The sequence below is a fragment of the Alexandromys fortis genome, unplaced genomic scaffold (assembly GCF_014885135.2).
Source record: "Alexandromys fortis isolate MF-2015 unplaced genomic scaffold, M_Fortis_MF-2015_v1.1 scaffold_167, whole genome shotgun sequence".
NCBI classification, from domain to species: Eukaryota; Metazoa; Chordata; class Mammalia; order Rodentia; family Cricetidae; genus Alexandromys; species Alexandromys fortis.
Window position 1 is genome coordinate 3,539,972 of NW_026068050.1, and position 27,055 is coordinate 3,567,026.

The following is a 27,055-nucleotide window of genomic DNA, read 5'->3' on the forward strand; positions in this document are numbered from 1 at the left end:
ATTCCATGTATGCCTGTGCACTGTGTGCATGAAGTACCCACAGAAGCCAGAGGAGGGCGCCAGATCTCCTGGGACTGAAGTGACAGATTGTTGTGCACCAAGTGGGTGCCGGGAATTGAACCTGCGTCCTCTGGAAGAGCAGTGAGTGCTCTTAACCACTTGACCATCTCTCCAGTTCAGCTACTCATAAATTTGAATAGAGAAAATATATTTTTCTTGGATGCCGTTAAGTGTAATTATACTATTCACTGCATTCACACAGGTATATGGAGAGTCTGAGACAGGCTCTTGCTGTTCATCTCTGGCTGATCTGCTATCTGCTACGTAGCCCAGACGGTTCTCTAACTAAAGACACTCTTCCTGCCTCAGCCTCCAAGTGCTAGGATTGCAGGCGTGAGCCACCATGCCCAGCTCTCTCTACATTTGTATCTTCTCTTTTTAGGAAGGGAGATGTCTTAGAAAAATTAATTTCAATCTCTGACAAAACCCTCTTACTATTCTAAAGTAAGATGTTAGCTAAATGCCCATCAGTGCCCCAGGATCATCATAAGCGAGAAGAATCGGAGGGGTTTAACCTTCTCAGCATACCCAGAGAGTCACCACTATCAAATTGAAAGTAGGCCAACGTTTACTTCATATGGTTTTCATCTTATCTTGATTTATCTTTTCTCTTCATGACATCTTTAGGTACTCTGCACAAATCTCTGATCTTGTCTCCAAATAACAATAAAGAGAAACAGAGGCTGGAAAGGACAAAGCCAAGTTTTTCGCAGCCCAATGAGTTTCCAAAAAGAGGCTTCTATTGTGTTGCAAATGGAAGAAATCATAAAGAGAGATAGGATTCCAATTCTGAAGGCTCAGGAAGTACAGAAAGATGAAGTGAAATTCCTTACAGAGTACCGGAGGATGGGTTCACGATGCCCAATGACACCATGACCACGGCCGCCTTAGGGTTTTCAGGCTGCTCTCATTTCATCCAGGAATAAGAATCGCTGGAGTCAGAATTAGTGACAGGTTTACCAAATAAGCATGTTATTTAAATATCTTTAATGTTTTGATTTAAAATTTCATGTAAGTATAACCAATGCGACTTGAAAAGATGTCTACACATGACTGAACTCAAGGGAGCCTCCGTGAATATAGGCCTGGGTGTTAGTTCCCTAAAGGATGTGTTTTTAATTTTCAAATTGGAATCCCAAACGTTCTCTTTTGGCCGTAGGGAGCTTTTCCCTAGTTGGCTGTGCTGGGAATGGAGCTTGGGCCCTTGCACACGCTAGACATGTATTCTTTTTGGGTAGAAAGCAAGAGTGATTAAGCATACACATCTATTCTTTCTGATTCCCTCCACCATTTTTATCTTTAAGGTTTTCCCCATGAGAATTAAGCTTAGCTTACCTGTGTTTCCCTGAACAGAGAGGAGATCATTTGTGACACCCCTCATTGCTTCAAGTATGGAATGGGTGACATCGTATGTTGGAAGGATAATGTCTCTTGAATCCAAGGAGCTGCACCAGGAAATGATAGGTATAGGGCCAGGAGTGTCATTGACTTTCCGATGCTCCAAGGGCCAATCTCCAAGGTTAATATAAAATTCTAAATCTGGGAGGGTGACCTACAAAAACAAAGGCGCAAACATCCGTGTTGGGAGGCACCAAATACCCCAGTCTCTTGGCTATGCATGCCTATGTGCAGGGGACAGGGATCAATCTTTGGTGTTTTTCCTCAAGAGCCATCTACCTTGGTTTTTGTTTGTTTGTTTTATTATCCTCCACCGTTTCCATGTCCACGATTGATCCTCTCCCGAGGTCTTCTTGCTTGGAATGCTGCCTCAGTTTCCTTCCTGGGCATTCTGACTTCACCTCCCTCAACTCGAACCTACACAGCTGTCCAAATCTCTACACCCCCACGAATGTCACCTAGGCTTACTGGAACCTTTAGGCTATGGAATAGGACCTGTTTTCTGTCCTGGCATTCAGAGTCTTGCTCTTTCTCTAGCTTAGACTGAACTCTTGTGAGCCTGAATTGCGGGATTACAGGCAAGAGCCACCAAGCCCACTTTAGTTTATACCTTACAGGAAAGAGTCATCTACAAAGACACATGCATATTCCGTGACACAGTTCTGGGTCCTGAAGCCACTCTCATGGGTCTTTATAGTTCTAAATATGTAACTGTTGTAACAAAAAGAAATTAAATGATACTATTTTTGAGATCTGGTTCATTCGTTTCATACCTTTCTTGCCAGAGACAGCAAAATTTCATCAGAGAACATTTTGAAGTCTGTGTATTTCCCCAAGGATCTCCGGTAGATGTGGTTATTGAGAATTGTGTAATGAACAACCGCACCCCGCTCGTCCCCAAATCTTTTGGGGACTTCCTTCAGCATCTGCTGGAGATCGATGCTGGGGAAGGCAATAAAATCTTGCTCGATCTGTGGTTCCGTGTCTGGACAAGACAGGGTTTCCTGCCAGGCCTGAGGATCCTCTTCTGGGCAGTCACAGTACTCGTGATACACGGGTCCTGAGGAGGTGACACACACACACAATGTCACCCCAAGTTAACAACGAGAAGTGAACACTGGATAACAGCCTGGCAAATCTGAAAATACCAACAGAGGCAAACTATCTTAGACAAGGGAGTGGCGCAGTATTTATGTCAGAGTCCCACGTCTGCCCCATCTCGAGGCACTTTAGACAGACTGGACAGCACATGCTTCCTCCCATCCAGTCACTTGGATGACACATTCGCGTCTAGTGAGCTGTCAGTAATTAGTATACAACCACTTCATTTTAGCACACAGATGGAGAGCTTCTGGTTTTTGGACATTCGAATGCAGAAGCAGTGAGTTTTTGAGAAACTGGAGGGCCTCTCCCTCAAAGCCTCTAGTGCAGTCTTGGTCGGCACGTCTCAGAGAAAGACAGAGTAACTGAAAGGACCTCTCAGTATGATGCTGGGGGGCAGCTGAACGCAGAGGGCTTTCCTGCAGACGCATCTAGAAAACAATGTGTACAAATCTAACATATAATTTCAGGACATACCCATATTTATTTTAATGAAAATTTAAATTTCTTGAGGATTTATTTATGAACTTTGGAAATAGTCTCCTGTAGCCCAGTTAACTTTAACTCCTGATCCTCCTGCTTCTACCTCCCTAGTGCTGGGATTACATCATTAAGCCTGATATTTGCTTTTGTTTTGAAAATTTCTACTTCAGACCAAGACCAATAGCAGGCACTGACTTATTCCTTCACTTGGAACTGGTGAACCAAACCTGTCATAACTTAGGCACTCACAGTTTCCAGACTATAGACAGGAGGCAGTGAAGGACAGTGAGTCTGAGGGATGGACACCAGGCAAGGCAAGCCTCCGGGGCGCAGGAGCTCTGCTTAAGGCAGCCCAGGAAAAGGGAAGGGGGCGTGGCTAGAGCTGGGCAGTCGCATTGAGCTGAGGAAAGCAGAGTACAGGAGAACGGGGCAACAGGGCCTGGGAAGACAGAGTAGGTGAAGGGTAAGAAGGGAACATGGAAAAGCCTGGAAACATGCAGGCCTCTGTGAGTGAAGACATCCCAGCCTGTGATCAGGGCATCTGTGATGAAGTCACCCAGTACAGGAAAGAACCATCCAGAACACTGGAGGGCAGTGTATACCACCCCACAGGGCTGAGGAAAGTGCCGGTACCAGCCAGGGTACAAAGCCTCTTCGTTCTTGGGACTTGGGAAGAGCATGTCTCAGTCCTTGAGAATAATTAGCCCAAGATTAAATGTGGCTCAATTTCATCTACTAACAAACTGTGAAAACTTGACTCAAAAGGATTAAATTATGTTCAGTTAACTCTGCCATATCCCAGGGATAAAGCTTAAGAAAATTAAAAAGAACACACACACACACACACACACACACACACACACTCTGTAGGGCATTAATAGCAACTTGGCAGTGCAGGAAAAAAGGATGAACAAATCAGCAATAGCGACTACACAAAACGAGACAGAAAAGCATTTTTAAAAAGATTTATTTTAGGTGTGTGCTTTGTCTACATGTATGTGTGTGCATACATGCACGTCTGGTACCCCCAGAGGTCAGAAGAGGATCTGGATCCCCAGAACTGGAGTCACAGATGACTGTGAGCTTCCCTGTGGGTTCTGGGAACTGAACCCAGACCTTCTGCAAGAGCAACCAGTACTCTCCAAACCCAGACAATGATAAGTTTTTTAAATGGCAAAGTCATATAAAATTTGAGCTTCAAGGAGTGCATATCTAATGTTTACCCTGTTGAACTTGACTGCAGGGTCATTACAGCCATTCTGAAAAGCATGCCTCCCACAGAAGTCGAGGTTCAGGTGACTAATATCACTTACCTTTCAAAATATAAGGAGACTGAGCTACGTGTTCACCACCATAAAGAACCTCCACCTTGAGGCCTTCGTGGACAGTCTCGTGCATCCTGTATCTCACCAAAAATGTCCCGTCATTTCTGTCCAAAGGTTTGGGGACATAAATTCGGGCTGACTCTTTCGGTGAAAGGGATTTTACGACTACTTTGAATTGTGTTTGACCTGGGAGCAGAAGAAATACAAACAGCATGACCATTTCCTGATTTTCATGTCTCGTGATTAGACGGGGATCTTTGTACAGGAATTCTTTTGCCCTGCAGTGTTCATGGTAAACCACGTTCAGCTCAGCCTGGGAGATCCTTGAGGCAGCAACTATGCCTGACCCATCCTTAAGCCAAGGATCTGACTTAGCAAGGGAGTTGTTAGCTATTCAATAACAACAGTGAAGGGAGGGAAGGAGGGAGGGAGGGAGGGAGGGAGGGAGGGAGGAGAAAGGCAGAAAAGCTGACTGAAGGGAACGTCATGACACAAAGGGAGGCAGCAAGGATCAAACCCTTACATCAGAAATTCTGAGTACTTAAATTTCAAAGAAGCCAAAAGCATTTTTTAAAAAAAAATATATATATTTACTTATCCCCTACGATGGGCTACTCCTTGTGTTCAGGTCTGTTTATTTATTTTTTGGATCAACTTCTTATTACACAGCCAAGGCTAGCCTAGAACCCACAATTCTCCTGCTTCTGCCTCCCAAGTGCTTGTGTTATAGGCCCTTACTATCACACCAGCTCTCAAGCATTCTACCTGCTTCCTGTAAGACTGGTATGTCAGCTAGGTAGTTATCACCCACGCTGTGCAGTGAGAGACCCAGCTCCAAGAAGTAATCGAGGGTCAATATCAATGAACTGCACAGCCAAGAGGCAGTCACAGCTTTCCAGCTTTTTAAGTGGAAGAGAGTCTCTGGCAATGGGGACCTCGCCGCCCGCCAAGACCGGTTAGGAAGTTTACCAAAGCTCTCTGCAGTTACAGGGAAAGCACCGATCTTACATTCGCAACTAGAGTGTCCCAGAAGACCAAAGTGTTACGCCCGAGGGCTACATAATCCTCCAAATATGTCTGACTTCTTACCATGGACACACTCCAGGATCCATCCACTCATGCACTGCAAACATATCGAGAACATTATGATCTACTGGGGCTGAGAGATGGCTTAGGGATTAAGAGCGCCTTCTACTCTTCCAGAGGAAACATGTTCAGTTCTCAGCAATTAGGTAGTTCACAAGCTGACCTCCAGCTACGGCGGCTTCAGTGCCCCCTTATGGTCTATACGCACACATGCATACAAGTGGCATGCACACACACACACACACACACCATATCCATATAAATATAAGTAAGATAGAATCTTCGCAGAGAGGTTATTTGGGAATAAGAATGCAAAAAGGAATTAGAGGAAAAATCCTTACTCCCTTGCTGTAACCACAGACGTGCATGCGTGGGTTCATTTATTGGAAACAAACTTGGAGTGATACTATGTCATGTTTTGAATCTGAAACATGCCCTACGGGCTTCTGTTCTGAACAATTGGTCCTCACACTCTCAGCTTTTGCACATCTGCAAGCATGCCCAGAAAAAAAAAAAAAAAAAAACAGCCTCCAAACCCGTACTCTCGAAGGTTTCCCAGACTTCCCTGGGCCCACCGGCAGTTCTTCAATGTTTACACCACGCTGTACATATCCCACTGTAGTAACTGTGACGTGCCCTGATAGCTCAGTTGCTTATCCATTTTCTCAGCAGTCTTAAGTTTTCTGATAGGCAGGCATTAACATCCTCTCTTAACTCCAGGATTACCAAATATATAGAGATCTCCAAGTATCTTTGCACTGTGGAGGAGGTAGGCCTAGACTATTCGGTCTCTTTGCTGGCAAAATAGGGCGCCTGTTAGGAGCAGCCTTAAGTTTAGACACAAATGAGCAAATCCTGACAGGCAACAACTTGAAACCAGCTGGACAAGTCCAGAGAAGCTGTCAGATGTGGGAGGAGAACCCTGCAGAGCATCAGGACAAGATCCCGCCCCCATCCCCCGTCCCGATTCTACTTAGTTTCACCGATTTCTGTGGTCTGCATTTAATAAGTCAAAGGTAAGAAGAAAAAGGAAACCCTGCGTGCAAGAAGGCCCTGTACTGCAGGCCTAGTGGGTGCAGTCAGGGAGGAAGGACCATCTGCATCACGTGATCGCGCCACCGCACCCCATAGGACATCAGCAGTGCCATTTACGCCAACATCAGTCCACGCGCGGGACTTATGGCCCAGCCTTGGAGTTAGTCACCCAACGGACCAAGGTGGTGTCTCCCGCCCCCGTGGGTGTCAGGGAAGGAGGAAGGGCGACACTCACAGCGGGAAGTGGCCGTGTATGGGGCCAGGGACGCGCGGGGATGGCGACGGGCACTGACCTGGCGGCGAGCTAGTGAGGTTCCGGCCGTCCGAGTCCACCGCCTGCAGGAAGAAGTAGCGCACGGGCAGGACGACGGCGGCCTGCAGCCCCGGGCCCCATGCCAGGCTCCGCGGTGCGCTCACTCGCGCCCCGGCCCCCGCGGCCACCAGCAGGGCGAGCTGCAGCCGCAGCAGCGGGGCCCGCGGGATGCCCAGCATGGTCGCCGGCTCACAGCTCGGCCGGCCGGGGAGGGGCCGGAGCGCCGGGCTCCAGGGGACACCCGGGGGCGGTCCTCTGCCTAGAGCCGCCCCGCGCGGGCCCTGTGCGCGCCCCGGCGCCGACAGGTTGTTGGCGTGCACCGTCCCCAGGCCTCCCTCCACTAGAGGCTCGAGTTTGTCAGAACTTTGGAGAAAGGCAGCTGTTGTTGTAACCGCTTCCACTTATTTTATATTTTATTATATGATTATGTTTTATTTTTATTTTCCTTTTGAGAAGGACGTCTCCCTCTTAGAACCAATGGCAATCCTTCCTCCCAGCCTTCTCTAGTACGGAGGGAATTAAAGGTGTGTAAGCTACCTTGCCCTGTGGAGAAACCCTGCTTTTAATTCATAGCTCTTGCTGGTCTGGAACTCTATATAGACCACCTGGCCTTTTACTCACTGTCATCCCCCTGCCTCTGTCTCCTAAGTGTGGGGATTAAAGGCGAGCACTACTACATTCAGTCAGAAAAAAAAAAAAAACGGCTTTAAACGTTACAGGGTCAGGTTTGGGTTGTACCTTTAGTGGTACAGTAAGTGTCCGCCGTGTACGAGACCCAGAGTTGGAACTGTGAAGTTCGCTGGCATGGTTCACACAGAGGCTCACCTGTTTCGTTTCTTTTGTGCTTGGCAATCTCCCTCACTGGAGTCCCTGGAATGTGGTTCCTCTTTCAAACAGTGTTTTCTGAGTATCCACTGCTTTGGGAGGAGCAAGGAGCAGGGCACTTGGGCACCAGCAGGCAGTGCCCTGTGTGGGCAAGCTTCTCCAGAGTCAGGCCCCTTCTCTCCCTGCCCCTTTGGGAAGGTAGGATGGGCAGCCAGGTCGGCCTCACTCCTCAGGCTCAGGGGCTAGAAAGAACATTCTCTCCCCTTCACTCCCAGTTCGCTCATGTTGGCTATTTTTCCTTCTTTTTTATAAGCCCCGGCTCACTTCTCTGCGTAAGGAATATTTAAAGTCCAATTTTGGCAGAGTGTGAACAAAATGTGTTCAACATAAGCTTTTGGGTTTTGTGTGTGTGTATGTGTGTGCGTGCGTGCGCGCGCTCGCGTGCCCTAACTGGAGCAGAATAGGACGTATAATATTAAACTCTTAGGAAATATTGTCCCCAGGCTGAGAAAGCTGGAAGAATTCATCCAATAGAATGGACACAGGACTTTTGACCCCCACCAGGTAGATCTCAGCCCAGAACATGTCAGAGCCAGGTCCGGAACTGCCCTCTGCCTTCCCCAGGCTTTAATTGGGCCCCTGAGCATATCGAGCTTGGGCCCAGGTCTCTGACTCCATTACCAACGGCAGGTTAGGGCAGAGAGGCCAGCGTGGAGAAAGCACCCACATGCCCGTGTGCACTCCACAGTGCCCAGATCTCGGGCTAGCCTGGGGTCCATCCCTGGAGATGGTAGACAGCCCTCTGTGGTCAGTGTAGCTTGGCTTAGTGTGAATTACACTGTTTCCTTCCTGAAGTTGTTTGAATGCTTTGATGGAATGCCCAGTGTGCTCCAGTTAACATTTAAAGAAATACCCCCATACACACCCAAGCAAGCAAACAAACGCAAAAGCCTGAACACATTTTGTTCACATTCTGCCAAAATTGGACTTAATTTCGCAGAGAAGTGAGCTGGGGGTTATTTGGGTGATGGTGACATATGGCCTGAGTGTGTGTGTGTGTGTGTGTGTGTGTGTATANATCACTTGAGGTAACAGTTGTTTGAGGGGAACCATCAAGGAATTGATTCCCATCACTGCAACCAGTCAGCCAATCAACACTGATTAAAAATGTCATTAAATCAAGTAAAATTGCCATTTTTTCTCAAAAAAAAGCAACATTAAATATTCTTCTAAACAGCCAATATTTTGAAAATATCTAGTAATTTATTATAGCTACATAAATATAATTATATGTACTTCCCCCAAATATGCATACCCATGGATATATAGTTCTACTTAAAAGTATAATCACCATTATACATGTGTATTTATTCATCTCTACATATGTATACATGTGTGTACATGTGTTGATGAAGAAAAGGCATTGGGTTTTCCTAGAAAAGATTGTTATAATTAATACCAAAGATAGACTAGAGGGATTAGTGAGAAATCTTTCAACTCATTTACTTGACAGTAATTAAAAATGAATGTCAGGACCAGAGATATGGCTGAGTGGTTAAGAGCACTTATTCCTGCAGAGGACACCGACTGAGTCCCAGCGCCCACATGACAGCTCACAGCCACCCGACACCAGTTCCAGGGATCTGATGTCCTCTTCTGGCCTTGGTGGGCACTGTGCATATATATGGTGCACAAATGTGCATTCAGGCAATCCACTCACACGGAAAATAAATAAATCTAATAATAAATAAAATTTAAATCTCAAAGCTGGTTGACTACTTTGGGTGTATATGAAGAGAAAGAAGCAACCACCCTTTTTGTTTTTAAATTATTTGGCAAATCTCTCCCAATAATCAGAAATATTTGGCACATCTCCCCTGGTATCTTATTTTTTTTTCCTGAAAATTTCACACTAAAAACAAAAACAAAAACTCATCTTTAGAAGAACTGGAGAGATAGCTCAGCAGTTAAGAGCACTACTGTTCCTCCAAAGGACCCAGGTTTGATTCCCAGCATCCACATGGCAGCTCACAAACATCTGTTACTCCAGTTCTAGGGGATCTGATGCCCTCTCTGGTCTCTGCGGACACCAGGCATGTATGTGGTGTACAAACAGGCAGGCAAAACACCCATACGCATAAAAAATTAAAAAGTAATCTGAGGATAGGAATAAAACCAAGACTAACAGTAAATTTGGGGTTGAGTCTGTGGCTCAGTGGCGGAGCGCTTGCTTAGCATGTAGGTTCCATCTTCAGAAGTGCAAATGCAACCAACCAACAAACAAACAAGCACAGTGTATCTTATCTGTTCAGATTGTTTATTTCAACACAAGCATTATTTTAAAATTTCACCTCCTGACATATTCCATACTTTGGAAACAGAGTTGAGGAAATAAAAACATGATTATTTGACAGTTTTGACAAAAGTGCTTATTGTGGGTTATTGTTTCAGAACAGAATATCAGTCACAAGTAGTAACGCGAACTCGCAAAGTAAAATATTTACATATTTATACTGTACAGTTAGATAGGATATTCTACAGTTCCACTACAGACAGCAAACTCTCAACAGTAAAGCCTGTTTGGATACACCGGCATTCAGTAAAGGAACTTGTTTTCACGGAGGTGTGATTTTCCATTTGACTGTCATCTTTTCACAACCTAACCAGGCTTCTCTCAGCACCGTAGTGCCTCATCTTTATCTCCCGTACAAAATAGTCTCTCTTTTCAAGCTTCTTAACCAAACTCATGTGAGTAGCAATTAGCATTTTATTAAGACCAATGTGTTTACGATGTTAGAATAAGCCATTCAGAGGGGTGGTATCTAAAAAGCAATCTTATTAAACCCCATTTTAAGTGAATTTAACACAATATCTATAGCTGTGTTAACCTAACATTGAAGCAAGTTGATAATTTCCTAGGCACTTATTAGTATTGATTCATCAGTGTTTTACTCCATTTACAAGAAAGTTTAATAATCATTACGTATTTTAGAAAAAAAAATATAAAATGACTGTTGTTAAAGCTACCACGGCTACGCCCAAAATGAGCATTAAAAACGAGCGGTTTACTTATTACAACACAAAGACAACATGTGCCACACTTCCTGAACGAAGCGCTGCATGGAGCTATAAACAGTAAAGGTGCTTGCTGTTCTGCTTTTGCGAAGTCCACTGTTTCCCCGATTCCTCGCCTGACGGCAGGGAACCTCACACACAGGGCAGAGAAGCAGTGTCTTCAGTATGGATAACAGACCCTATCCCGGAGAGTCTGCGCCCCAAAGCACTGTCCATTCTTCCCCTGCCGTCCCTCACTCAGAGCCTCACCTCGGGGAGAAGCAAGTTAACTTCGCGTCACCTTTTGTAGCAAACATGTAGACACACAATATTCATTGAAACAGCATCTCATGGTGATCATTAAAAAAAAAAAAAACCCAAGGGTGTTTATGTTAAAATATCTTGGACTATCTTAAAATTACATACAAAAAGTCATGATATATGAGTTTTACTTAAATAACCAGATAAATAGCAAAAGAGGAAAGGCATATGCACAAGCATACATCGTCAAACAAGAAATTGAATGTTACTCTGTACCATTCAAGTTGGAATGAGCTAAGAACAAGTGAGCTTTAAGCCGGTTAGAGCTCGAAGTCTGAGTGGACAGGTCTAAGGAAAAGTGTCCATATTAGGGAGTCCCCTTCACTAGCTTTGAGCTCTGTCATTAGGCTTTCAGAATGATTGATTATAAGGGCAATAATCATACAGATCTTCCTTCATTCACGCCAGTGCCAGATCTCTGTACGCTTTGCCAGCACCCGCCCTTATTCAGTTCATCTGGATGAACGGTGGGAAATAAAAGTATGTCATAAAACATCCATAAAACAAGACAAAATCCATTCCTGTATTGCAACCCGGGATCCCATGCTGCCTACAGGTCTAGCTCATCTGTAGACCTTGAATTACAAGGAGAGACAGCCCCGGGTGTCTAGGGGGCAACTAAAGAGGTAGGAAGCCAAATTAGTGATAGGTATCACAAAATGTTTAAAATAAATTAGGAGTGCTGAGTTAGGTGTTCCTGAGAGTTTAGTAGGTGGTTCAGCAGAGAAGCCAAGTGCTTCCCAGATATTACATTTGACCTAGCATTTTAAGGATTTGTCTAAGATCCCCACTAAATGCCCGATCAGAAGTGTCCTAGCCCAAAGCTTCTTAAACCATGGGTCCTCACTCTATATGGGGTTGTCTAACTAAGTGTGCAGTTGAGGAGAATGGTAACAGTAAAAGGTTTGAACGTACACTGGAGTTAATTTGGAATTAAACATTCCTCCTGCAATGCCCAGCCAGGGTGTGACGTCAGGACAGCGCTGGTTCAAGCACACAGCATGTGCACCTTGTGCTGGGCGGAGGAAGAGAGGAGAGTGTGGGGAGAGAGGTAGAGGAAGGGAAGGGAAGGGAATCTGATATCATTTTATCATGAACTACAATGCTTCTATTGCACATGCAGAGATTTCTGCTCATATACAAAGGCAATGACAGACACCAAAGGCATGTTACTACTTTATGCCCCAGCCTGTGGGTAACAGTAGAATGTCCTTGTGCTGCACTGTATCAATCTCATTAGCATATGTTTGTTTTTATCTTAAACGAATGATAAATTTGTATGTAAGTCAGAAAACTGCTTTAAAATAAATTTGAGTTATCAGTGAATGTTAGACTTGCACACCTATTTTATATATGTATATACCTGAGGGCATGTAAAAGTGGTGAAGAATTTCAGTGAGAAAAGCTTAATAAGCCCCAGTCTGGACTAAAAACAAGGAAGTGAGAAATGCACATGGCTGGAGAGATGGGGAAAATCAGCTGTGGAGAGAGCATCCACAAAGCTGGCGCAGTAATGTGCTGTCTGCTCCTCTCTGTCTCTTAGCTGTGTCTCTGTGGCCAAGCCACTGCCTGCATCGCTTGGCTTCACTCAAGTGCTAGGCCTGATGAAAACTTAGCCCTCAAAAATTCAGCCAATCACCACGAATGACTTCAGAAAGATTCCTGAAGGCACTAGGGACTAACTGTTCATTTTTAACCTCCACATGTTCTCTAGACATGTGTGTCAAGACGCCACTGCTGAAGTGCAAGGATGCTCTCAGGACAATCCCCTTTATCTTGTGGCTGGAGAGAGAGCTCAGCAGTTAAGAGCACTTGCAGCTCTTGCAGAGGACCCAGGTTTGATTCCCAGTACCTGTATGACCCCTAACCCTCTGTTACTCCCATTCCTGGCTCTGATGCCCTCCAGTGCCTGTGTGGGCACTGTATGAACACGGTGTGCGTGCAAGGACAGTATTCTTCCTGACTATCCCTTTCCCTTGCTTATGTTTGATATCTTGAATTCAGGCTGTGGACAGAGGGGGAAGTATGGTTTTGTAACTGTGCTCAGTAATTAACAAGTAACAAGTTTTAACATGTGCCCAAACTATTAAGTGTAAGAGACATAAAAACAGCGATGAGGAAGATAGAGCCAGGACTGGAAAGTGACTCAGAGATAGGGTTGGGGGAAGAGGTAAGAAGGCTAAGTTCAGACGCACCAGGAGAAAATATCAGGAGAAACAAACAAAATCCCTCAAAACCAGCAATCACTGTTCTTAGAATTCAGAAGAAAAATACATATAGATGGAAAAGAAAAGAATGGTGCAGACACTGGCCAAACCAGATCTACCTGTCTATGAATCTAGACTCACTATAATGATATTTTTGGTTAAAAGCCAAAAATCGAGTATAATATTACACAGTTTCTCGCAGTCTCACAGTTCCGATTCCTTATCGTTCTCGTCCAGGTAGTACTCATCATCGGTGGTTGTGTCTGTGTCCCAGTCCGAGTCCACTGGGTCCTCCTCGTAGATGTTAAGTGGTTCACTTGGAAATGAGCCATCTTCGGGTGACCCACCACCGGAATCCAACAGCTCGGCCTGCGGCAGTTTGGAAGCATGGAGAACGTCATCCTTGAGGAAGCCAGGGTTCTTAAGAAAACTTGGCTTCCACAGTCTTCCCTGTGTGAGTGACCGCTTGACATTCTCCAAGAAAGCCAGCTGCTGCTCTTTCCCAAAAATCCCGTAGTCAATAGGCCTGGAGATGGAGGAGGTAGACTTGGGGCCCGATCTAGTCCTATTGTTATACAAAGCCCAACTTTCGCCTTCATCAGAGGTAGGAAGTTCAGAAAAAGATTTGAACCTTCGGCTGTAAGCCCTGCTGTGGGAGGAGTCATCGTCAAGGGACAGCTGGCTGAGAGCACTATCAATGCAAGTGTTCTCAGAAAAGTGGCGCCCCCTGGCTTTGGGCGGGTGACTTGTGCTCAGCCGGTCACTGTGCACATTGAAGTTTTTTAAACTCTTTGACCTATAGAGGTGAGGCTCAGGTTCTGACTCTGGAGATGGGGCACTCCAGTGGCGCAGCTGACAATGGGACAGCTTTACCGTAGATTTCTGTGCAGATTCCAGGGGAGAAGGGGGACTCAACCTCTGCTGAGGGTTAGCGCTTCGTTCTCTGGGGCTGGTAAGCGTGAGCTGAGCTGGGGCTCCCGACTCTCCCGAAATCTGGGCTTTAGGATCTTCATTCTTTGATGGTGTTTCTAAGATGCTGTTTGAATCATTCTGATGTGGTTGTGAAATGTTAGCAGGCCTCTGGCTGTAGGGCTGACAGGGTGGTTCTGGGTAGGGTAGCGCAGTGGCGTGGAGCGGGGTCTCTGATGGGTCCACATTCATCAGGCTGCTTTCATCTGTGGGCTCTGTGGATTTTACAATAGGTTCAGGGGACAGTGGGCTGTCTTCTGATCTACAAAGAGATAACCTCCTAAAGCCAGACTGGCTTTCACTTTGGGAGAAAATAGTGGCTATGTGTCTTCTGGGACTCATTTCCTTAGCTGGGACTTTTCTGCTTGCTTTAGACATGGCTGCCAATCCGTGTTTAACTGAGTATCTGTTTTCTTTTGTTTCTAGGTCGCCTGTGTTGGTTTTATTTCCTCCAGGAAGTAAAGTTTGATCCCATGCCAACTTTGGTGTTTCATCTTTAACCTTCCTCACCTCTGTTGTGTTTGTCTCCTGACTTCCTGCCCATCTGGGTTCCGACTGCTGATCTGTTCCCCCTGACTGAGCCTCTTCAATCAACTGCAGCTTATGCAATGCTGGGGTTGGAGCAAAGGCTTGGCTTTCTGAGTCGGGGAGCATTTTATCAGTCAGGTTTTGGCAGTCTCCAGTTGTCCCCCTGGCTTCCCTAGGCTGTGACCCACTAGAACTGTCGTTTACGACTACAGTCATGTGATCTCTCTGAGGATACCATCCACTTCCTGTTGATCTGGTGGCTGTGCCCCCTACACAGGCTCCAGAATTTCTTCTGGTTTGGGAATTCTCAATATTAGCTTCTGAGTGGCCTGGGATACCAGGGGGCGCACTGTCTCCTCCTTTAGAAGGCTGTAGATTTTTAGCGTTTCCTTCTCCAGCACCTTTTTCCTGAGTTAGTAATGGGCTCTGTACGATGTGTCTTAGCAATGCCCCCTCTCTCTTTTTCCTGCTTAGTGAGTCATCCACGGCTGTTTTAGCTAAGCTACCTGGGGACATCTCTTTGGTCTTAGGTTCTCCTTTATGAAGAGGGACATCAGGCCCCACAGAAGCCATTTCCTCTAAGGAAGATTCGGAAGCCTCCCTATGTGGTAATTGGGAGACAGTCTTCTTTTCATTGCTGTGAGAAAGACAGCGTGGGGCGGAGTCAGCCTGCTTCCTTAGGTCTTGCGGTGGAGGTATTCCTGACTGCACTTGTGCGGGATGACCTGGCTCATCGCCTTCTTTAGCACTAGGCAATGCTTTCGTCTCTCCCTGAAAAGCATCTCGAAGTGAATCTGTGCCTTGCGCATACTGCTGAAGGAGGCTGCAGAACTTTTTGCTGGGTTTCCTTGGTAGGGTGTAATAGACTGAAACCACCTCAAGGCATTTCACATTCTCTTCGTCACCAGAAACGGAGAACATGCTGGTTGTCTTAAACTTATGTAATGCTTTTCCTGACGCGTCTGCAGACAGCGGCTTGGGGGTTTGGTTTGAAAGGGTGAGCGAGCTCATCCCAGGGACAGGCGCCTCGTCATCTTGAGCAGGTTCCTTTCGGTTGTGTCTTTCAGAGAAAGAACTCTCTCGAGAAGATGGGTCACCTTCGAGAGAACTGAAGATTCTCCCCCGAGGCCTGGGCATGGCAGAGGAAGCATCCGTGTCCAGGACCGGTGACTTTGCTCTTTCACCACGCTCCCCCGAAGGACATGATACCGCCCTCTTGATGAGGAAAGGAAGGGGCCCTTTCCTAACAGAAGCAGATCTAATGGCTTTCCTGTCTGTCATCTTCTTGGTGGCTTCGGGCATCCCCATGATGGAACTGGAAGCATCGCTCACTGGCTTAGGAGAACTGGGTTTGTCAGACGTGCTCTCCCCAGTTGGAACACCCACTTTATTTTTCGTTTGGAACGGAAGTGGCCCGTTCCTGATTGAAGCCGCTGTTATCTTACTTTCCTGCTGGCTGCTGTGTATGAGAAAGCTGGCTGGTTTTCTTGGCAAGGTGCAGTAGACCGTGCTGAGCTCAGGGGCTTTGACACTACCTTGGTCCCCAGGGAGGCTACGGCCTTCGCTTCTGGGTGCTGCTCTAGTCTCTGCCTTGGCCAGCTCCTCAATATAGGACACGTGGCGTCTTACTCGGCCTGTCCCTCTCCCGTTTCTGAAGGGAGGGTACGGGGGGCAGTGGACAGCATCGTGCAGAAGAGCTGGCCCGTCGCGACCCTCTTGGCTATTTGTGGAATTGACAGCCAACGGATTTTGGTTCTTCGCAGCCTTGTCTTTTCCTTCCCTTTCTTCTTGAGATGGATCTTGGTCGGAAGGCCTCCTGGAGAGCGCTGTAGTAGAAGGAATGAAGAGAGCATCGAGGAACGAATCGCTCAACGGTAAGGAATCTTGGGGTGCACCGGAGGACACATCCGAAGCCTCATGTGAGATTCTGTGCCTGGCGGCCAGCTTGCTGCCATTGCCAGGGTGAGTGGAAGGACGTTGTTGCTCAAGATCTAGAACAGCAGGCTGCTCTGGGGACGCTGCCTTTTGGGTAGCAGTGGGTTCAAAGCACCAGTGGCTATTTTTAATGATGCCTGGGCTGTCTTCATTACTTCCTGTTGTCTGGTGACAACTTTGATTTGGGCTGGGAAGAGACGGCGACTTTCCATGTTCTTGGATGGAAGTCGGGGAAGCCGCTGAGTCAAGTTTCCTGTTTCTAGGAAAACCTTGATCTTTGTCCAAGTCCTTGGCTTTATCTCTTAGTGACGTGTGCATTTGGGGAGTGCCTTTCCTGGAAAAGACCCTGGGCGACTTTATGGAGCCTACTGTGGTAGAATCATTAAAGACAAACCTGTCGCTTTCGGCTGAGTCTGGGGAGTGGGCATTTTGAGAATCAGGTAAATCATTAGAGATCGTTGTCTGTGAATGAGGCTGGGGTAACCCACTTGCCTTGTTTTTCTGGCCCATCTTGTTTAGCCGTTCACCATCTGAAATAGATTCATTCATGTCTTTATCAGAGTTCATTTCTGTGGCTGGGATGTTGGGCTGGGTTTCCGTAAGAGCCAGCGATTCCATCGAATGGCTACCAGACACAGCGACTTCTGTACAGGTTCTTACTGGAAGAGAGTCTGGCTTATTAGGGACCATTTTCTCCAAAGTAACTGTGGAATGCTGGAAGCTGGGACTCCGAGAATCCCTTCTGTCATCAGGAATCAGGGGAAAGGAAGTTCTGAATGAGGACACTAGAGTCTGAGCCTTGCCAAACAAACGGGACTCCTCATCCACAGCTACGTCTACAGGACAGTGGCCTTGCTGACAGTCCCTGCTGGAGGATTGGATGTGGCAGCTTGGATCAGTCATGGAAAAACCATCCGGTGTGAAAAACCGGGGTGGAAATTGGTTCTCATTGACATGCGATGTGTCCATGCTCTCCAGTGGAGACGTCTGAAGATCAGATCTCCAGCAGTGTGGATCCTCTTGACCTCTGAAGACATATGTTCCATAGCCAGGAGAATGTGGGACACGGTGGCTGTAAACAGATGGGGCCCTGTTTACTTCAACAGAAATCATTTCAAAGTCCCTGTCTGGAGGGAATGGCTTCCTGCTCTGCTGTGTGTCAGACCAGAAAGAATATTCCTCCTGTTGGCTCCAAAAGGAATTCTGTCCAAATCTCCGCTCTCCACTCTGTCTGAAGGTGCTGCTGAAGAAAGACCTTGCGAGTGGGTTATTCTGATGGTAGAGCGGCATATTCTCCGAGTTCTCCAGTGTGTCAGGACTCATTACGTTATCCATGGGGGCATTCAGAGGAATGCTTCGGTGAGCACTCTGTGAATGGTACAACTCATACCTCCTACTCTCCTGAGAACACCTCGGAGCCACGTACTGGTCAGCAGGGTCGATGTCCATTGGCGACGGTGCCCCGGACTCCTCCGGATTCAGTCTGTGTCTAGAAGAATCTGACCTATTCCATATGATGGATGACAAAGGAGTTCTTTTGGGGCTTTGCTGGTGCCTTACTGGTGTAAAACTGTTCTTGTTTTGAGTAGCGGCTGGAAAGTGTAAACTCCTGGCGGTAAAACGCCCTGTGGCGGGTGAAGCTGACCGCTGCCGGCTGTCGAAGCATAGCGATGTGCTACCAAATGTATTCTTTTGCATGAAGTCCTCTTTTAAGACTCTGGGCTCCCTGGTCCTGTACATGTCATAAATTGTCTTTGTCCTAGGAGAAAAGGTTTTGAAACCTTCTCTAGGAGTTCCTGGTCTCAGGATGTCATAGATGGACATATTGGAAGTTTCGCTGTGGTAGTTTTGGCGCCTTCCCATGCTGTGACTATGCTCGTTCCTGCTCAAGTGAGAATGTCTGAGCTGGGTTCTTGATCCGTAGCTGAATGGTGCTCTGGTACTCACTGAGCCTGCAGATTGTTCCTGGGCCAGTTTGCTGTCCAAATCATCTAAAACTAAAGGAGAATGTGAATGAATTTTTGTATATGATTTTGTGGAGTACCCCTTTCTAAAAATCATTTTGTTATCATAAATACTATATTAATCTCTTTTTTTCTCTTTGTTTTTTTTCATGACAAGGTGTCTCTGTATAGCTCTGGATGTCCTGGAACTCACTCTGTAAACCAGACTGACCTTGAACTCAGATCTGCCTGCTCCTGTCTCTTGAGTGCTGGGATTGAAGGTGTGTGCCACCACCATTTGGGTAATATAGCATTAATCTTGAGTATGTTTTAATAACAATCTGATTTTTACAAGAGTGCGGTGCAATTTTCTCTCTTTTTCTTTCCATATACTGTTAAGGATATAAAGCTATATTTGGGGGCCGAGATAACCCAGTCAGTAAAATGTTTGCTGTACAAGCCTGAGGACCTGGATTCGATCCCCAGAACTCATGTAAAAAAACCAGAATAGTGGCATGGATTTATAAACCCTGTAGTAGTGGGGGAGGGGGGGCTGAGACAGATGAGTCCTTGAAACTTGCTGGCCAGTCAGCCTAACCTAATCAGCAAAGTCCAGGTCCCAGGAAGACAGGGATTGGATTAATGGCTCAGACAGTAGAGTGTTTGCCACACAAGCATGAAGGTTTGAGTTTAGCTCCTGAGTGCCTGTGTAAAAGGCCAGGCGTGATGATCTGTGCCTGTAATCCCGTTGCCAGGGAGACAAAGATGGGGGTTCCTGGAACTCACTAGACAGTCTAGCCAAATTCGTGAGCTTCAGGTTCAGTGAGAGACCCTGTCACAAAAAACACGGTGGAAGCTGAAGTAGATGGCTCAACAGTTACAAAATTCTAATGGCCGCAGACCCCAGAACCGACATTTAAAAAGCTGGATGTGGTGGTACACACCTACAGGAGTGGCCAGGACCCCTGCAGCAAGATGGGAAGTGGAGAGGAGAATGGGCCAAAAACCTTGTGGACCAGCTACCATGGACTATGCTATGCAATGACAGAAACAGCAAGCAAGACCCGGCTTTAAAAAGGTGGAGAGAAACGACCTCTGAGAGTTGCCCTTTGACCTCTTCATGTGAATAATGGCACACTTGCTTCTATGCACTACCTTAATACATACAGTGAAGAATGATCAAGGAAGATATCCATTGCCAATCTGGGCCTCTCCATACATGTGCACACGTATGCACAAACTCTGATGCTGCACTCACATACATGCAAATATGCACACACACCCCTAATACATTCATATGTAAATAAAAAAGTAGAAAGGCACTTAGGAGGATAGTGTTGACAGCAGTGTCCACCAAGCATACATGAATAAAACACACAAAACAAGGTGGATAGCTTCTGAGGAATTACACACAAACTTGACCTCTGGCCTCCACATGCAAACGAACACACATATACACATACTTGCATACACACAAACCTTCCTCCACATGCCTGTGTGCACACACACATACAATTATATCTGTCCTAACGAATTCTAACCAGTTTCCCTCTGTGTATTTGGTGTATTTACTCTGTGTGGCGTGGGTTAGTAACAGAAGAGAATATCGCAGATTGCAATATGGGCTTGCCACTGAATTACTCATGCTTCTCTCTTTCTTTTATATTATTGGGTTGCTGTAATAGTCCAACCCTTGGTCATATCATAAGACTATAATAAAAGAAGCCTGTAAACAGTATATGATTTCTCAGTTGTCTTGTTAAGAAAACAATTACAGGCAAAGGTTTATTACCACGTAATATACAAAAGGTTGGATAAATTTGGACAATGTGTGTGATTTAAAGTTTTACACAATATTATTAAATGGCTTGTTAACTGTAGATTGTTTTCCCCGGAAACTATTGTAACACAGCACTTCCCAGGCACATAACATCAATTAATAAACACTTATAGATTCTTACAGGGCTTCTTGAACTATTTTTACTATAAAAATTTACTTGATTTCTATACTTGATTTTTACTATAAAAATTTACTTGATTTCTCTCATCCTCACTTATAAAGCTTTTGCTTTTAGATTTTTCTAAGACTTGTCTTATAATAGACATTATTATCATATATAGTTTATGATAAATATAATCGACTATGTATTTATTGATGAAACATTCGTTAATAAAAATCATATCTGACACAGAAATAGCTATTTTCCAAAGTGCTGTGAATCTGTGTCTACAGAATTATTTCCTTCTGGGGAATGATATACATGACCCACATTGGCTATCTTATTTGTTATTTAAAGTTTTTCTTGTTTTGTTTTTTAACTAAAAAAATCGTGGAGAGCAAGGCATGTCGGCATCTGCATGTGTACAGTAGCAATGTATAAGTAATGTACAGATCACATCTGGGCAGGGACCAGAGGGATCTGTTCCCTTCTGTTCTGGATTTCTCTGTAAGTGCTCTTGAGCTCACAGACAGGACTCATCTTGACCACTAAGATCTAATGAGGAAGGGATCTTTTTTTTTCTTTTTGTTTTTCTGAGACAGGGTTTCCCTGTAGCTTTGGAGCCTGTCCTGGAACTAGCTCTGTAGACCAGGCTGACACCAAACTCCCAGAGATCCGCCGCCTCTGCCGAGTACTGGGATTAAAGGCGTTCGCCATCACTGCCCAGTTTGAGGAAGGGATTCTAAATCATTCCTATCACTGAAATAACCCACATAAAATTATAAAGCTATGTCAGATTATAAGGCAGGGGAAAAGAAGAAAACAAAACTCTGTAGAGTTAATAAAATCAGTGAAAACAGCCTGGGCATTGGCAAAAGAACAGACAGGAGGGTCAATGGAACCAAATAGAAGACCTGGATATTAATCTACACTCCTTTGAACACCTGATTTTTGACAAAGAAGCAAAAAATATCAAATGGAAAAAAAGAAAGCATATTTAACAAATGGTGCTGGCATAATTGGATATCAACATGTAGAAGAATGAAAATAGATCCATATCTATCACCATGCACAAAACTCAAGTCCAAATGGATCAAAGACCTCAACATAAAACCAGCCACACTGAACCTTATAGAAGAGAAAGTGGGAAGTACACAGGAGACCACTTCCTAAATATAACCCCAGCAGCACAGACACTGAGAAAAACAATTAATAAATGGGACCTCCTGAAACTGAAAAGCTTCTGGACACGGTCAACAAGACAAAATGACAGTCTAAAACAAATGATAAAATTCTCTGTTTTGCTGTTTATACACCCCCCCCCCCCATTTTACGTTGACTACAGAACAAAACACATTTAGAAGAGAAAACACAAGAGATTCTGCTACCTGGGCTCCTGCCGGGAACATAACAAAATCCGCCCATTCGAGGTCGTTCAGAATTTCGCATTAACTCTTTTTCTTACTCCTTCAGAGGCTGGAGAAATCAATCCTCTGCCTCCCACCTTTATTTTCAGACACCCATGCTAGGAGCCATCCTCTTCAAACAAAAGCTTCATTTAGAAGAGCTTTCTCCCTGGTCCCTGCCCTTCTTGCCCCAGGATGTCCTTCAATAGAGAGCCTAGCCTAAGGCTCTCAAGATTGCCACTAGTCTCCCGCCAGGGTAGGAAGCAGGGAGAGTTCTGGCTGTAAACTGAATATCCTTCCTCACTTCCCTGAATGACCGTGGACTTCACTTTTCTAATGGCGGTCTTATGGTGTTACAGGATAACCTGTGGAAGGTGGACCATGATATTCATAATGAGATTCATTTGCATTACGTCCTCCTGGAATCCAGGTCAGTGCAGGTGAATTGTTTAACGACTGCTGGATTTCATCACAGTGCACATATGCCCCCCCCCCCAATCAGGGACAATAAAAAACTCCTCAGAGAAAGCTGTATAGAGGCATTTCTTTTTGACCTGAGGTAAAACATTAAACATTATTATCAGCCTGTATGTCTGCCAGGCTTTGATCTCAGAATATCTGCTTGGATTATATTTAAACCACAAGGTTTTTCAAGGTTTCGGTTCATAGGATAGAATGAAACTCACTTCAGATGAAGTAAGCAAGGGGCTTCAGAAACTAAGTTCAGGCCTCGACTTGTTTAGAACATTTTAGTAAGAACTACCGTTAGCATTTGCCTCCGTGGTTCCTGGTGTTCCCAGGGAGATCTGATGTGTGAACTTACCTTGAAAAAGCTCGGTCTCCAGCAGGGAAGAATCCCAGGGTGGAGGCATGCCACTCTCCTCCCTCATGATGGCTGGCTTAGGGACAAACACACTGGCAACTGGCTGATTTCCAACCGGCGAACTGTATATTTTTGCCTGTCAATTTTAAAATAAAAATATGAGATTTCACACCTTCTCTAGCTAAAATAGTCATATGTTCCCCTAAAAATACCAATGGCTCTAGTCTAGGAGCTGCTGATTAATTTTCTGACTATTTGTGTCTCAGTTTAGCGTTTTCTTATTTTTGCCATTTACAATGGAGCAGGAACTCCCTTACACATACCCTCATATGCTTGCTTTCCTAGATAGATGTTCACACATACATTATCCTACACATGCACTCGTATGTATAGTCGACTATGCACACGCTCACATGTATGTTCCCTTATACATATTGTCATATGCACACTTCTCTATACATATCATCCTAGGCATGGTCTCCCACACATACTCTCACATGCATTATCCCCTATAAATGCCCCTATATGCATATTCCCTATATACACTCATATGTCCACTCCCTATATATTCCTTTGCAATACACTATCCTAGACACATTCATATATACACTCCCTGCACATACATTCATATGTATAACCTCCTATACATAATTCAATGTATGTTCTTTCTTTTAATAACAGCGTTAAGGCAGACTCCCACAGAATTAAACAGGCCTTACGGGAGGAGGGTGATTCCTGGCAACCAGGAAATTAACCTTTCTCAAGTTGGGAATACTGTCTCCACGGCGCCAACGGCTGGGACTTTGGATTTCCTAACTCTGCATTTTCTATCAAAAGCATCTTAGCCGCCATCTAGGTGGACCTTGAGTTTTGCGAACTCAAAGGGCTTTGGAAAAGATAGTGTTTCTATCCAGAGGCTATTCCGAATGACAGAACATGAAAGAAACAAAGAGAGCGATTGAATACACGTGACATGAAAACAGAAGGGAGGAAAGGGACCAGAGGGCAGAGGACAGGGAAAGGAGGCCGTGAGCGAGCAGGGGATGAGGGTCAAGACAAAATAAAGTATGGAGATGCCAGACCGGAACTCATCTGTTAATTTTTAAAACAAATCAGATTATATTTTAAGAGGAAGACAAGAGGAATGGAGACCCCCCCAAGCCCCTCCCACCCTGAGCAGATTCAGTAGTTCTGAAATGAAGGCAGTGAAAGGTAAGATCTTGCCTATCTTTTAAAATTACTGCTCCTTTGACAGGATTTAGGAGACAGATGCAAAGCTAAAGTTATATTCCTTAAAACAAACAAACAAACAACTAGCAAGCGTTCATGCTGCTATCAGGTTCAATCACTGTCTTACTTACAACCTTAGTTTGTGTTTCTAACATTGGGACAATCACCCACGCCACTCCTTCACTGTCCTGTGTGAGAGCCCAGCCTGCATTTCCAGGCCCCTGCCTCAGCTCCGCCTGGCTGTTGGGGTCCCTGAGCAGGACAGGCAGCTGTGGTTCTTGTCCCTGTATCTCCAGCTCACTCTGCTGTCCCATCCTGGCCTTTCGAGTCCCTCTGCTCTCTAGACTCCCCCTCCACCTCACAGCACTTCTCATCTTGTCTATAAAGCCGAGGCCAAAGGCCTAACCTTGGTTATTAAATTCCTTCACCATAGGCTGAAAGTCAGGGTCTTCTAGAAGCCTGCCCAAATCTCATGAATTTCTGTTTGTAGCTTTTTTTTTCTTTTTTCTTTCTTTTTTTTCTTTTTCTTTTTTTTTTTTTTTTTTTTTTTTTTTTTTTTTTTTTTTTTTTTGAATTTTTGAGACAGAGTTTCTCCGTAGCTTTTTTTTTTTTGGTTCCTGACCTGGAACTAGCTCTTGTAGACCAGGCTGGCCTCAAACTCACAGAGATCCACCTGCCTCTGAAAGTTGATTACTTGAAAAAAAAAATGGTTAAAACGAGTTCTTTATCCCTAGAGTATGAAGAGGCTTCTCTTTTGTACTCTTCCGTGTCTCTTTAACTTTCTATTTTTGTTTTGTTGTTTTGAGACAGGGTCTCAGTAGCCCAGGCTGATTTGGAACTGAGTAGGTAGCCCACCAGGCTGGCCTCAACTTCAGAACGATTTTCCTGTCTCTGTCTCTCCAGTGATTAGAAGTGTGTACCACAACACTGACTCGATTCTCTATTTGAATAATAACTTGTTATAGGTGCTATACATCCATTATTCCCAAATCTATAGTTTTGATACTTGGTGTAGGCTTCCTGGATAAAAGTCACCAAGCACCATTATCTCTTAACCATTTAACACCCAAGCAAACTTCAGATTTCCTCTATGCAGAGCAGCGTACAGGCCTGTGGCCTCCTGCATCATGATTCTGCATAACAAACACTTTTAGTGAAATGGAAAATATGTGAGCTGGGGGCTCAAGTGAGAGATGAGCCTCTGGAGGCTGGAAGGTTCCTCTATCCGGGGACCAGGTTCTTCTCATCAGGACCAACGCTACACACTCAACACACCCGTGCTACTTCCGGTAGAGAGATGTGAACTGAATGACTAAGAAGAACCCCAAGATTTTACTAATAATATGCAGCATTAACTCGGAAGCTGGTCAGTGGATGGTACCCAACATAAAGAGGACTAAGTGTCACCTTCGCTCTCCAGACTCTTTATTTGAGCGGTATGCGAGATTGTCTGTAGTTGTTGCCTTAACCGGAAGCAAGTGAACGCTGACTCTCAATGCCATTATCTTAAGGACTTTGAGTGGGATACTTCTCGGTATTTTAATAGTCCCACAAAGTTGGTACTACTTTGTTCCCGACTTCAGGAAACTGAAGTTTCAAGAGGCCTTGCAGTTTGCTTAGGTCCCACTGCAGTGGGGTGAGGATTCGTCCCCAGGCTGTTGGACTTTAGGACTCTACTGAATCTCACTGCTCCTGGAAGAATCCCGCAGTTCTTGGTCTATCACAATGCTATATCCAGGTAGCGGGAATTTTCATCAACGAAACACAGGCCCCACGGTACCTTGGGAGCAGCTGCAGTCCTTCGTGACGCAGACCAGATGGACATTGGCCCCCGGTTGGGGCTCAGTCTTGTCCTCCTTACTGCAGGGTCGCCATGAAAGGAGAAGTTTATTTCCCCTTCTTCGCTAAGAGTGTGAAGCTCAAACTCCTCTTTACAGTAAAATCATGTCAAGGTGCTTTCCCAGCTTTTGACGTAAGCCTTTTCTCCCCTCTGTCCAGATTCCCTGTGCTCCAAGCTTTGACGCAGTGTCCCAAATATCACGGACTTCTTGACTTTTGTCCCTGTATCCTTGATTTTCGTTCTTTCTCAACCTTTTCTCTTAGAAACGGCTACCGTCTTCCAAAGTCCAGGCTTTACTCTCCCCCAGGAGCCTGTTTCCAACGCTCTCAAGCAGAGCTCGTTCCCGCCGCCCTTCTCGACATCTCTGGCATTTCACAGCACAGCGTCATGTCCAAAGCTGGTCTCTCTTCACTTCTGCTGACACTAGCTCTCTTTCGCTCCTCCCTACCAAAAATTTCACTCTCCTAAGCAAGGATTCAGACAGGTGAGCCAGACCCCGGAGGTGGCAATGCATTCTTACTTGTAGCAAGAGCACCGACACAACATGCAGTCTGCAAGGGGCGATGACTGCCAAATTCAAGGTGGCCCCCACCCCAGCAATACTTTCTCCTTCTGAACTTCCCGAAAATGTTTTTTTAAAATTTGTGTGTGGAGGTGGTAGTGTGGTGTGTGCATGTATGTGCATGTGTATATGAAGTGTGAATGTACATATACCCATGTGTGCACCTACCAAAGTCAGGAGGATGTCATGCCTTCCTCTGTCACATTCCATGTTATTCTCTGGATACGGTCACTCACTGCATCTGAAGCCTGTCGCATTGGCTAGACCTGGTGGCTACTGAGCTCCCGTGACTCACTAATTTCCACCTCCCAATGCTGGAGTCACAGGAATATGACCTGGCTCTTATGTAGGAGCTGGAGATTTGAACTCAGGTCCTCATGCTTACACAGCAAGTGATCTTCCCCACAGAGCCACTCCCTTGCCCCTCTAATGCATCTTTTTTCTACTCATCTGCTACCTACTTTTTTTTTTCGAGACAGGGTTTTTCTGTAGCTTTGGAGCCTGTCCCGGAGCTAGCTCTTGTAGATCAGGCTGGCCTCAAACTCACAGAGATCTGCCTGCTTCTGCCTCCCGAGTGCTGGGATTAAAGGCGTGCGCCACCACCGCCCGGCTAACATTCTTATTTTTAACACAATTACTCATTCATTTTAAAAAATAATTGTAGATCTAGA

At 45.4% G+C, this 27,055-nt stretch overlaps 2 protein-coding genes across 5 annotated transcripts in view; both read right to left on the bottom strand.

Annotated features, from left to right (window-relative positions):
- The window catches only part of Poglut3 (protein O-glucosyltransferase 3), a 15,540-nt gene extending 8,497 nt beyond the window's left edge, over window positions 1-7,043 (bottom strand). The window contains exons 1-4 of the mRNA XM_050119477.1: window positions 6,782-7,043; window positions 4,356-4,553; window positions 2,232-2,518; window positions 1,396-1,612 (exon numbers count right to left, since the gene is read on the bottom strand). Coding sequence (XP_049975434.1) covers window positions 1,396-1,612; window positions 2,232-2,518; window positions 4,356-4,553; window positions 6,782-6,980 — 901 coding nt within the window. The 5' untranslated portion in view covers window positions 6,981-7,043. The remainder of the gene's footprint in view (window positions 1-1,395; window positions 1,613-2,231; window positions 2,519-4,355; window positions 4,554-6,781) is intronic.
- A 2,881-nt stretch (window positions 7,044-9,924) lies between these two features.
- Window positions 9,925-27,055, bottom strand: part of Exph5 (exophilin 5) — a 72,006-nt gene continuing 54,875 nt past the window's right edge. For all 4 annotated transcript variants that reach the window (XM_050119442.1, XM_050119445.1, XM_050119443.1 and 1 more), the window contains 2 exons: window positions 22,753-22,888; window positions 9,925-18,637 (listed from right to left, as the gene is read on the bottom strand). In XM_050119442.1, the coding sequence (XP_049975399.1) occupies window positions 13,413-18,637; window positions 22,753-22,888 (5,361 nt within the window). In that variant the 3' untranslated portion in view covers window positions 9,925-13,412. The remainder of the gene's footprint in view (window positions 18,638-22,752; window positions 22,889-27,055) is intronic.